The 13,320-nt window shown below is 50.1% G+C and overlaps 1 protein-coding gene across 2 annotated transcripts in view; it reads left to right on the forward strand.

Annotated features, from left to right (window-relative positions):
• Positions 1 to 6: 6 nt before the first annotated feature.
• Positions 7 to 13,320, forward strand: part of TMCC2 (transmembrane and coiled-coil domain family 2) — a 42,291-nt gene continuing 28,977 nt past the window's right edge. Inside the window, exon 1 of one of the 2 annotated variants that reach the window (XM_006159243.3) lies at positions 7 to 668. In XM_006159243.3, coding sequence (XP_006159305.1) covers positions 456 to 668 — 213 coding nt within the window. In that variant the 5' untranslated portion in view covers positions 7 to 455. Of the gene's footprint in view, positions 669 to 1,249; positions 1,754 to 13,320 lie in introns of those variants that run through there. The other variant, XM_006159244.3, reaches the window with a different exon arrangement.

Here is a 13,320-nt window from a genome sequence, read left to right on the forward strand (position 1 = left end):
GAGGGCGGCCGACAGGACCTGCCCGGCCGGCTGCCCCGCGCCCTGCCTCGCCCAGCAGCCCGGCCAGCCGGGAGGGATGCGCCGTGCAGCCCGGCTCCCCTATGCCCAGCTCATGTCCTGAAGCAGAAAGTTTGGGTCGGGGTCAGTCTTCCTCCACCACCTCCTATGACTGCCCAAGGTCTCCTGCTGCCCAGCTTCGACTGTGACCCGCCTTCGCTTCCCAGGTCGTCATGAACTCTTCCAAGCTGTAACCAAGGCTTCCCCTCTTGGCCCCTCCCTCACCCTCTCTTGAAAAACAATATTTTTTTTTATTCAAGAAATTGGGATCTGCCGACTCCCCCTTCTTGTTAATAATCGAGACCCCAGGCCTCATTTCTGAGTGTAAGGAGGGGGTGCGGTCTCCCCCAAGACGGCCTGCTGGAAGGACAGATTCCCCTTGCCGACCCACATACACCATGAAGAGGTGCAAATCGGACGAGCTGCAGCAACAGCAGGGCGAGGAGGATGGAGCTGGGCTGGAAGATGCCGCTTGCCACCTGCCGGGCACGGACCCTCGGCCTGGGGAGGCCACGGGTGCTAACTCCGCTGGCGGGCCAACTTCAGATGCCGGCGCTGCCGCGGCGCCCAACCCCAACCCGGGTCCCCGAAGCAAGCCTCCTGATTTAAAGGTGAGCGCAGACCATTCCCTGGCATGCCTAGCCCACGGTCGAGCTTTCTCCATCCCAGACAGAAGTGCTTTCTCCGGAGAAAAGTGATGGAGAAGCCAGGCAAAGGTCAGAGAGGATGACCCGGAGAGGGAATATGGGGTACCGTTTGTGTCTCTGTCTTTCAGCTCCATTTCAGGCCTGTGTTTGTTCCCAATTATTCGGCAGACATTCTAGTGACTCACCCATTGGAGATTGTTGGAATAATGTGTGTGAAGTGCTATTCGCAGACAAAAGGCTGGAAAAATCCAAGATGCTAACCGAAAAGTTGACATCATTTTCCCTCCTGTAGGATGACTGGGGAAGAAAATTGTGTGTGAGTGGCCAGGCAGGTGACCATTAGTTTCCTTGGCTGAACTGGTCTCCTCTTTTTGGGATCTTTGAGCACCTTTCTGGATGAAGCTCAGTTTATTCATCTGTGAAAGGGGGGTGTGGATTTCTTGCCGTTAGGTGGAGCCAGAGGTTAAGGTAGTGCTTGGAGATCCCTGCCTGCCTGCCCTGCGTGCCTGCTTGCTGAACCAGCCCCCAGGGTGGAGAACTGACAGGTGGCGGAGCAGTGCTAGGGCTGGTTTGGGGCCCGGTTCAAGTTGCACACACGCTGAGCCGGCAGCTAGAACCAGAATCTGAAAGAGCTGTTCACATGGAGCTGTTTATTTTCTGGCCTGAGCTTGTGGACCTGATTGGCGAGCCGTATTGAATATATCTCTATCAATTTAAGCAGCAACCTTGATGAATAATGCACCTCGGCTGGAACTGCCACGGGGACCGTAGGCTCAGGCATCCCAAGCCGGCTCACCACGGGGCTGAGCGAGATGTCAGCCGCTGGAAAGAACTCAGATGCCTTGGAGATTGATGCCTCAGGGGGATTTTCTCCGGAGAGGGTGCAGGGTCTGGGCTAGCTGAGCTGAGCTGAGCGGAGAGGAGAGGACTCCGGTATGTTAAATAAAGCCTGTATCCTATGGCAGCAGCCACCAAGGAGCTCGTCAGAATAAGCCAATGACAGTCCTCATTCGGTCCAAGTGGCTCCCAGTTAGGAAGGCAGAGCACAGGTGAGTGTGTGTGCTCTTACCTGTGTGTGTTACCTGTCTGTGTTCCTTGGGAAGGGCTGAGCAGGGGGATGACTAGTTCCTTGTCGCGTGGACTTTTTTCAAATGTGCAGGAGTTATTCAAATCTGGCCTCTGATTCTGGTACTGTCCTTTCCAGGGGTTCAGGACTAGCCTTAGTTGAGGATGAGCTCAGTGGGCTAGTCTCTGCACAGGAGGCTTGTGTTCTAGTCAGGCCCACGGAGTTCTGGCGTCCGTCTCAGCTGTCACCCCCCAGTCCACCTGGTGACCGGGAGGTGTGCTTCCTGTTCTAAGTGAGACGGTGAAAGGAAAGGGTCCCCTCTATGTCGTGGGGAAGAGGCGAGCCTTCTTTGTAGACCTCAGCCTCATTCTGGGCCCGACCAGCTGAATCTAGCCAGCAGACTCTGAGTCTTTAACCGGATGGGACCCTCACCCTAAGTCCGGGACTCGGGAACTTCACCACTCTCAAGCTCAGGCCAGCAATGGAGACTGCCAGCTTCACTCAGCCCCTCCAGCCCCCGTGGCCTTCCTGAGGGAAAGTGGGCTGGCTGCGGTGTGGGGACTGCCGTGCCTTTGTCTCTGGAGATAAGGCTGCTTCCGCTTGTTCGTTTCCACCCTCCTGTATCACTGCTCTCTCGCTCTCTCTTATTCTCTCTCTTTCTCTTGCTTGGTGATACTCTCCATCAGGTCAGGGGCAGATAAAGCAAAAACTCTACACTTGACATTAACTGTGGAACTTCCCAGAACCAGAACAGAGATGGAGCACAATGAAAGAACCCCTATCCCCACCTTCTGCCAGAAAACATACCAGGGAGAGAGGCAAGCCCAGCAGTGGGGACCCAGGCAGGCAGCAAGGAGGAAGCATAGCTGCTGCCTGCCCGGGAGCCCAAGGAAACAAACAGGGCCTTTTCCTGTTTATGTCTGCTTCATGGAAACATGTTTACTACAGGTCAGGGCTTCCCGACCAGGCATGAACTTGGGAGCCATCACAGTTCGACCTGCTGTGTGGTCTCAGGCAAATCACTTGACTTGGCTAAGCCTTTTTCTGGGGAATGGGACTAGGAATATTGAAGGTGTCTCAATTTGTTTTCCAGTACTGGAAAAGTTGTTTTCCAGTGCTGGTGCAGGTTTCCAGTGATGGAAAAATTCTATCATCAGCTTAGAACTGGGTAGAAGCTGATTCCTTTTTGATTTAATGATGGTACCAGAAGGGGAGAGTTTAATTTTTAAATATCCCCTATCCTATACCTATGCTTGGCCAAGGCAGATCAACGTGCTTTAATTTTCATTTTCAACTTTGGAGATAGGAACTTTAGGTCCCTTGGTCCCACTTCTATTTTCTTGTGACAGCTCTGGGCATTGTGGTGCATTAAGTGCATTGGAGGAAATTGTTTTGAGAAAGGACAAAAAAAAAAAACCAAAAAAAAAAAAACAGAAAAAGTAAAAAGTAAAAAATTAAGTAAATAAGAGGCCCTGTCTAAAGTACCTTAGTGGAGCTTAGGGGGTGAGCAGGAAGAGGAGAGAATTAGAGTCTTTGCCAAAGAGACCTGAATAAGGCTTAAATAGAGGCAGCTGTAGTTTCAGGGGCTCTTCTGGTTTTTTTTTAGCATTGGGGAGCATCTTCCTGTGCTCCTCTAGTTTCCTCTGGGGTGGCCTGGGGTCTGTGCTTATGGGATGAGAAGGGCCAGCAAAAACAAGAAAAATAGGCTGCATTCTTAAAACTGTAAAACTGCAATTGTAACTGAAAAAAATAACCTGAAAGTGGACACTGCCCCCCAGGAGGCTCATGCAGGTCCTTGGGGGGGGCCTTCTCAGCTACTCTGTACACCTGTATGAGCTTGGCAGAGATCTCGGCAGACGTAGAGTCACATTCCCCAGCCGTTTGTGGTTTGGATTCCTGTTGAGCCACTTGACTGAGTTCATGTCTCAATTCATTTGTCCTCATTATCCAGTCCTTTGCCGCTACTGGATTCTCTGCTTGTCAGGAGGAGACGCAGGGGTTGCGGGGCACGGGGAGAACTGCCTGACCAAAAGCACGGAGGAATTCTCTGTCAAGAAAACCCAGCCCCAGGGAGGATGGGAGGAGGGAGGAGCTTCCGGGGAAACTGCAGAAGGGACACAGAGCACTCACCCTAATAGAACGGTAGGTGTTTCTGAGGCCTGGGACGAATAGCTGATGGAAGTGAGCCAGTTCTGTCCTGATGCTCTGTAGGAGCTCGAAGGCCAGGGAGGAAGTTACTGACCTTGCCCTCCCTTCTGCAGCTGGAGGAACTGAGCCATTCCTGGAAGGAAGGTTCTGGGTGTACATGTCAGGGGCCTTTCCCTGAGGGGGAAGTTTTTCCGCCAGAAAAATCTCTGCAAATAATTCCCCAAGGATTTCTTTTTTTCTCTCTTAATTTTTTTTTTAGAGAGATTTTTGTTATAGTGCTTGTGCACCTGCCATAGAGACAGAGAGAGCTAGAAAGCAAGAAAGGACACCGCAGGGGTAACAGCCACACCACAATCCCTTCTCCTCCATTCTCCTCCTGGGATTTTGGCACGCACACACACACTCCTGGCATGAGTTTTAAGTCGCCGGGTCCAGGACTCGAACTGTGGTTGACTACATGGGAGTCCAGGATGTAACACTACGCCATCTGCTGGTCCTGTTCCCTAGGGATTTCAAAACAGGTTTTTTTTTGTTTTTTTTTTTAAGAGGTTTTTTGCTATAGGGTGCGTACACTTGCCAGAAAGACAGAGAGAGACAGAGCGACAGAAAGTGAGAAATCACCCCCAAGGGGGAATGGCCACACCACAATCCCATCTCCTCCATTCTCCTCTTGGAATCTTAGGCACGCACGCACACCACGCGCTTAGTGTGAGTTTAAGCTGCCAGGTCCAAGACTCAGACAACAGTTGACTACACGGGAGTCCAGCGACATAGCCATTACGCCAACTGCTGCTCCCTCAAAGCAGTATTAATATCTTTTTCTGAAGAGAAAAGGGGAGCTCCAAATTCTGTAATTCCCATCCTGTCTGTAAGTGCTTCCGACTCAAGACTCCCTGGGTTCTTCTGTCTATACCTTACACTGGGCTTCCTGCCTGCTCAGGCTGAAGAGCAGGAAAGAGTACCAGAAGCAGACATCCGAGGACAAGGCATCACGGAACCCTCCCTGGTTCTCCCTGCAGCTCGCGGTCTCTGCTGGTGGTCACAGGTTTCCAGCTCCCTTTGAGCGGCCTGTGCTCCTCAGTACCTCCGAGCCCCCTGGAGATGGGCTCCTGTGATCTGACCCTGCATACCTTCAGCAGAAAGGCAGCGTTCCGAATTGAGAAATGTGACTTGTGAATCAAAGTGCCTGGACACATACATGCATGTACAATTTAAATAACAATGGCCACACAGATTCTTCATCTACCTACTACCCAAGTCAAGGAAGAGAACATTATCATTCCCCAGAAACTCTGCTTATTCTTGCATTTTAACTTTTTAAAAATATATATATTTCTTCCATGAGTGAGAGAGAGACAAGCACTCCTAACAGGGTCTTAACCTTGCCATCCACCCCCTGCCTCAGCCAACCCTGGATCCTGAGCGTGTGTGGGCCCAGTGCAGTTGGGGAGGTCACTGGATAGAACCTAGAACCTTCCCATGTGGGTCAGCCTTGTAGAGCCCCATGTTTTACCGATGCGCCACCCACCAGCCTCCATGTTTTACTTTTTGTTGAGGCTCATGGTTTGATCAAATGTATGGGTCTCAGTTCCACCGATTTTAAATGGAGAAGACAAGCTTCTTTGAGGGCCTATGGGTGGGATGGAGGTGTGGGCGTGTACTCTGGGGAAGGGCCCTGATGGTGGGGTATGTCTGTCTGTCTGGGCCTTGCTGCATCATTACAAGTGACAGGAATGATAGCATCAGAAACGAAGATTCTGTGTTGTCAGGTGGAAGCTTGACCCTGGGATAGGTTTCATCAGGGGAGGTGGAATTGAGGTAGACTTTACAACAAGGAAATGGGAAATGTGTTCTTTGGCAATAGGTACCTTTGCTTCCAGTTGGGCTTCCAGGTCAGATAGGATGGAATACTTGCAAGAAAACCATCCACTGATGGACATGTGAATTTAGCATGCCTTGAGCATCAGGTGATAGCATTAGAAATGTGGGGTTAATCAAGAAAAGCATTGGGGCTGGCAGGTGGCATGGTAGTTAAGGGTGCTAAACTCCCACATGGCCAACTGCGGTTCGAGTCCTGGACCTGGCGGCTTGCTTTCTCACTTTCTCTTTCTCTCTGTCCCTCTCTGGTCAAATTTAAATAAACAAATAAATAAATAAAGCTAAATAAATAATACTAAAAGAAAGAAAATCATTCTAGGGACAAAACATCAAAGAAAGGGTAGGATTTGAATGACCAAATCAGAAGAGAAGGGCTCTCCAGGGGGAGAAGTGAGGTGACAAGTGCCAGGTCTCGTGTGGGGTCTGTCCTGTTTGACTGGGACGGCAGTTCTCTCAGCCCTGTGCGTAGTCAGGGACCGCAGAGAGGTGAAGAATGCTGAAGGTGCCTGTTCGATCTCTCTGGCGCCCTATGTGAGGAGGGAGAGGGTCCTGAGGCCTAGGATTACCCCACCCTACACCCCAAGCTTTAGGAATATTCTGACTAGCCTGCAGGGGGGCTCTGGAGGAATGAGTGGCCGATGGGGAAGCATGTGGCGAATGACGCTGTCTGTTCTGCCATGTTCTGGATTCTAGATGAATTCCCAGCTGCTCGGTAGTTCCATTGGGAACAGTCTTGCAGACTTGATATTTACAGACTGTGCCTCTTTCTGCGTGTCTGATTGTGTCCTAACCGTCAATCTCAGTAACACAGATTGCTTCCTTAACAGGAGTTGGCACATCCAATAGGATCCACATTTGGGGTTGAAGAGTTTAAAACATGTGGGTCAGGGGCCGGGGGAAAAAACTCAGGCCGCTTTTCAGTGGAGGTCTTAGAGACCAACTTAAAGTGCATCTCTATTTTCATCTCTCTCCTAAGAAATGATATTTCTCTGTGAAATCCCCATAGAACAGGGTGGAGCATTTGGAATGAGGCCCTGGCTGGACAGCTGAACCGGCTGGACCTTTGTCAGCCAAACTCTTAGGTCTCTCTTTGTGTTAAGATGGTAGAACCAAGCTGCTCAGGGTTAGCACGTAGGTTTTGTGATTGTCTTAGAAAAACAATATCTGACTTTTCAAGCCATGTGACTAAAGGTTTCCTTATTGTGGCTAAGTTAACAGAGTGATGACCCTGGGAAAACAAAGCTGGCTATGAGAACACAAACCCCACCTAAGCCCTCCCCGAACCGTTTGTGAAGACAGTAAATGCATTCTGGCTCCTTGGTCTGTGTTCATCTCCTCCCAAGCCAACTCGGTCTTGGCAGATGATAGACTGAAACGAGGGTTTAAGCTGCAACAGGAGGGATTTGGGTTAGACATGAGAAAAAGCTGCTTGACTGAGCATTTTAAACCTTTGGAAATAGATTAAGTATTTGGGGAAGACAGTTGCCTAAGGATTAAATCACTTTTTCCCCCCAGATTTTTGTCATAGGGTGCATGTGCTTGCAGATAGACAGAGAGAGAGGGAAAGTGAAAACTCAACGTCCTCCCCATGGCCACACTGCAGTCCCTTTTCCTTTATTCTCCTTTTGGGACTTTGGGCACGCATGCACACTCTTTGGGGGTGGTTTTCAAACTGCTAGGGCCAGGGTTCAAACAGTGTAGTTGGCTTTGTGGAATCCAGTGCCTCAAGCACCACAATGCTGGCCCAATATGAAATCATCTGTTAGTAATAATTTTGTAGGGGCCAGCAGATGGTGTGGTGGTGAAGGTGCTGGACTCCCACATGGTTGACTGAATTTCAAGTCTTGGAACTGGTAGCTTGAAACTCACGCTGGGCATATGTGCATATATGCCCCAAATCTTGGAGGAAAATGGAGGAGAAGGGATTGTGGCGTGGCCACCTTCCCTAGGGAGTTATTTCTCACTTTCTTTCTCTCTGTCTATCCCTGGTGAGCAAGTGTGCCCCATGGCAAAAGTCTAAAAAAGAAAGGAAGAAAGAGAGAAAGAAAGAGAGAAAGAAAGAAAGAAAGAAAGAAAGAAAGAAAGAAAGAAAGAAAGGAAGGAAGGAAGGAAGGAAGAAAGAAAGAAAGGGGTTTGTAAAGTTGGCACGCGTAGTTAAATGGCAGTCATCGCCTTTGTGTTGGTCTTTGCCAGGGAGCACCGGGGACATGAGGTGCAGACGATGTAGCTCCTGCTTGCCAGTCCAGATTCTCGAGGCTCCGTCTGCGGGGGCGGCAGTTGGAGAGGGCACGAGAAGTGGGGTCACAGGCGGTGCACAGCTAACTGCAGAATGAGCAGTGTGGGTAATGAGTGCTCGTGAGTTCCGAGCAGGGCGAGATCCCTGCAGACTGGAATAATCAGAGGGCTTTATGGAGCGGGGAAGGTGGTGAAGGATAGGTAGGACTCCAAGAGGCAGAGAGAGAGCACAACACGCTGGTAACCTTAATAAAAATCTTCTATGCTTGTGTGTGATGAGTTGGTTCTGCCCAAAGACTCTGTGGACCGAGGTGACCTTTCCCGACTTGCATTGGTTCCAGGCAGAATTCTCTAAGCAATAAAGGAACGAGGAATTAAACTAGGAGTGGGAATGGGGAAATCGTTTGCTCCTGAGTGGAGGTCTGTTTTTTAATGTCAGCTGTGATGCTGGGAAAGAAAAATGATTCCAGAAATCCTTCATCACCCTGTTTCTGATAGAAACCTCAAACAGGCCTGCACTTTTGGTAGCCACTGTCCTCTTCATTGTCGTGGTCACCACAGGGCGGCCCCTCTCCACCCAAAGCTTCTCAAGGGCTTCTCAATTGGAGACTTCCACAATCCACTTTGGATCCTGAGAGAATGCTGTGGGTTTTTACAGCGATTAGTTCTCTAATGCTGGCCCTGTTTCCATAGAGACCCTATAAATAGAGGAACGTTGGCGACCTAGGCTTGGGAAGGCTCAGGGTTGGCTGGGTCACATGAAGCCCTCACAGCCTTACCTGTGCTGGGGCTGGGCAGAGTTTCGGACCCAGGCGGGAGGCAGGGCAGTGATCCAGTCAGCAGCAGTGGGATAATTAACTGTAGGTTGGTGTGGCTTTTTGAGATCCTATCAGCTTTTCTGGGATTTGATGAGAACATGAGGACCTGTAGGAACGAGAAGCCATACTTGGCCGTTTGTAACCAGATAGTCCCAGAGAGACCGTACCCCAAATGTCCCCATTTTAGTTTTGGTGTCAGGCAGCTGTGTTTGCAGATTGTGCAGCAAACTTCCCCTTTGGGGGACCCACACCCAGAGAGGGAAACGGATAAAGCCCAACTGTTCAGAAACCACAGCCTTCTCAGGAAGGGCACCCTCAAGTCCACCCCTTCTTCCTGGAAGGAGATGGCGGGTCCTTCCTGCCCTAAAGATAGTTCCAGGGGAGGAGACGGCAAACTGCCTCTCTTCCCGGCCAGGTGTCAGCACTCAACCTGGGCAGTTCCCCTTTGTGGCTAGCTTGGACCAGTTCTGAGGACGGTTCTTTTTTTTTTTTAAGAAAGTTTTTTTTTTTTTTCTATAAGGTGCACGCACTTGTTGGAGAGAGAGAAAGTGAGAAATCACCGCCCCTCCTGGGGGGATGGCCACGCTGCAATCCCTTCTCCTCCATTCTCCTCTCCTCTCAGGATATTTTTTTTAAGAGAGATTTTTGCTATACAGTGTATGAGCTCGCCAGAGAGACAGAAAGTGAGAAATCACCCCCGCAGGGGGGGATGTCCACACTGCAATCCCTTCTCCTTCATTCTCCTCTTAGGATTTTGGACTTGCACGTACACATGCCCAGTGTGAGTTTTAAGTCACCAGGTCCAGAACTTGAATTACCGTCAACTACGCAAGAGTCTAGCCATGTAACATTATGCCACCTGCTGGTCTCTCCTCTCTAGATTTTGGGCTTGCACACACGCTCACCTGGCATGCATTTCAAGTCACCAGGTCCAGGACTTCAACCATTTGGAAGTCCAGCACCTTAACCACTATGCCACCTGCTGGCCCACTGGGGACAGTTCTCGCTCCGTTCTCATGGATCTTTGTGTGTCCCACCTGTCGCTCAGAAACATCTCAGCCCTCTTTTCCTAATACATGGCTGCGCTCAGCCACCAAAATGGTTTCTGGCAACTGGGAAAAGCAAAAGTTGGTGTGGAAAAGCAAGTGACATTTAGTAGCTGGAACCTGTTAGTCAGAGCAGGTGGTGCTTTCTGCTGCGTTGGCGGCTAAGTTCCCTCCAGCTAATCACCATGGTTTTCCTCACTTCGGAAACTTGTAGCTGCTTCTGTGTATGCGTTGAGATTTTTTTTTTTCTTTTAAACGCTTACCATGTTATGTCAAAACTCCTTAGCCATCTCCTCCCTGACACCCACATGCAGAAGCAGCACCCCATGTGTCTCCTGCTGATCTTGCTAAGCACCTTCTAAGTGAGGAAAACCCACTTGGTTTGGAGCAGCCTCCCCTCCTGACTGTCTTTGGCTTCTGTGGACTTTATCAGGTCCTCGGAGCTGCTGAGACAGAGGTCCTTCGGTTGCCTCATCACCATCTCCGACTTCCTGCACCTGCAGAACAGCCAGGCAGGTGGGAAATGAAGATGGCATCGTTAAGGGACTTGCTTAAGTCCCATAATGTGACCTGGGCCGATCCATGACTGTAATTTAGGGGACCTAACTGCCCCTGATCCCGGCATTTTTGTTTTGTATGGTTTCTGCCTTTGAGACTGTTCTGGGACACCTGCACATACCCTGTCTACTTTAGTCTTGGGATCAGCGTGTGGGCCCATGAAGGTAAATTAGATTGGAAGTTGGGGCTTCATCTGTGTGGCTTTGATGAGCCACTTTGCTGTGTGTGCCTCAGTTTCTTCACCTACAAAATGGAGATGCTGATACTGCGGCCCATCGTATTCCTAGCTTCTGAGAGAAGGCTGGTGCTGGGTTAGAATAACAGTATAAGCCCAAGCCCAGTCCGAGGCATACTGGACTGCAGTGCTAGAGGCACTGAGAGTTGCAATGAGGCATGACCGTAGGTTCGAATCCTGGGTTGACCTGAAACCATGATAGGTATGCACATGCATGCACCCAAGATGCTGAGGAGCTGGAGGGCTGGGAAACAAGATCATGGCATGATAAGACCATGTGGAGAGTGCTTTCTGTTTCTCTCCTCTCTCATGTGCACATGCATGTACTCTGTAGCATTACCAATGAAGAAGAAGAAGAAGAAGAAGAAGAAGAAGAAGAAGAAGAAGAAGAAGAAGGGCATACATTGGAAAGTGCTTTGAAAAATGCTATTGTATCATTTTAGGAGTAACTTGGGCAAGGATTTTAGGATCGAGGTGATAGGACAGACTGGTGGCTGCTGTACCTATCCCCAGCTCCTTCACCCAGGCAGAAGGAGGGGACAGGCCTCAGGACTCCAGGACCTCTGCAAAGTCTTCTGAGGGGGAAATTCTTTCTCCTAGAGTGGATACAGAGAGGGGCCTTCGTGTTTGAGGAGCCAGTTTAGAAATGGGGAAGAGGAGGAAGGGACCCAGATTATAATGCGAGGAAGACTGTGTGTAATGTGACCGTTTGGCAAAGCGTGGGTGAATGCCAGAGCCAGCTGGCCACATCCGCATTGCCTGGAGGGAGGTCTCCTGTCAGCTCGGGCCTGAGGATCAGAGAGGCGTCCTGGCTCATCCCTGGCCTGGAGTCCGTTCCAAGCCCACGTTCAGTGCGTACCAGCATCCACACTGCCTTAGACATTTTGATTCTACCCAGGATGCATTTGGGTGGGCCTTGAGACCCTGCTTCAGGCTGGCCCTGAGGGGATGGTAACTCCTATGGGCAGGCCTGGCACCGTGTACCCCACCATCTCCAGGCCTGCCCCAGAGTTCGGTTCCTGAGAAGAAAGAGTGGTTAAAGTGGAACCTTCGTTCCCCATCTGCCAATGGCAAGGTGGCAGTTGCTGCTTTTGTTAGTGCCTGGGGAGCTACAGTGAGACAAAGCAGGAGGAAAAGCACCTTCACGTCACCTCAAGTAAAGTGAAACATGAAAATCCTAAATTCTTGCGCAAATCCATGATAGTAGAGTCACTCAGATGTGAGTGTAGCTGTTTACACACACTCTCAGAGCCAAGGTATAAAGTAACCTAAGAGTGGGGTCATTTGGAGCCAGCGGGAGGCGTTGTGGTTAAGGTGCTGGACTCCCACGCGGCTGACTGTGATTTGAGTTCCAGACCCAGCGGCTTGAAACTCACACCTGGCCCACGTGCCCGCACACCCAAAATCTCAGGAGGAGAATAAAGGAGAAGGCATTGCAGCGTGGCCATCCCCTCTGGGGCATGATTTCTTAACTTTCTCTCTCTCGGTCTCTCTTGGTCTTGCTCTGTCTCCATCAAGTTTACACGCCCTATAGCAAAAAAATCTAAAAAAAAAAAAAGAGTGGGGTTGGCTGATTCAGAAGAAGTAGGATTGTTATTTTCTTGGGCTCTGCATGGTTTAAATTTTCTGCTCAGCAAGTTTGTTTCTAAGGGGAAAAAATCCAGTGTGTATGATTTTTTGGGAATGTTTTTAAAAATGACTGAGGCTGTCTCTGGAACTTATGGGCTGTTCCTCACAGATGAGAACCTGCACTAACCCACTGAGCCCAAATGGCTGGTTCTGAGTCCCTCCTAGGACTTCTGAGCGTGGGCTCTCACCTGGTCTCCAAGCCCCACTCTCCTCCCAACAGCACCTAAGCTTTTGCAAGGGTTTTGCTTGGCCAGATAAGCTGTCGCCGACAGAAGCAGCTGTCTGGAATTAGACCACGGCGGCCTCGCCCTGGCGGGCCACCCAGCCACCCCTTCCTGAGCATCCTGCCAGAGGAGCAGCTGGAGAATCTCCCGGGGGAGCTAAGAGGGAAGACTGGGGCCAGGCCAGCCCTGGGCTCTGGGGCCTCTTTGCTTCCTTCCAGTCAGAGAGAGAAGACACTGGTTTAGAGCTGGAGCTGGTTCTGATATGGATGCCAGAGAACTGGTCCCATTACTTACTGCTCTACACGTGTGCTCGGAGAAGGAGGTTTATTGCCAACTGTATCAGGAATGAATTGGGCTACCTGTAACAGAAACACCGTATTGGAGTCATGTAGACAGAGAAAGGTTTGTTTAGTTCATGTAACAAGAGTCCCAGGGGAAGCGTTCACACCCGGAGCTGGTGGCTCTGCAGAACATCACTGTCAGGGTGTAGGTCTTCATCATCAACCATGTCACCTCGTGGTTGCAAGATGGCTGCCACATCTCCAGGTGTTACCTTCATAGTCCAGATGGGGAAAGAAGGGTCAGTGCCTTTGTCAGGAAAGCAAAAATGTTCCCAGAAACCCTTGTCTTGTTTTTCATTGGCCAGAACCAGGCCATGTGGCTGTCCTAGCTGCAAGGGAGCTTGATGCAGCAGGAGTTTTTTTTTTTTTTTTTTTTTTTTTTTTAATTCTTTTTCTCTCTCTCTCTTTTTTTTAATTTTTTTATAATAATTGATTAAC

This window comes from Tupaia chinensis, unplaced genomic scaffold (assembly GCF_000334495.1).
Source record: "Tupaia chinensis unplaced genomic scaffold, TupChi_1.0 Scaffold000627_1, whole genome shotgun sequence".
Taxonomy (NCBI): Eukaryota; Metazoa; Chordata; class Mammalia; order Scandentia; family Tupaiidae; genus Tupaia; species Tupaia belangeri.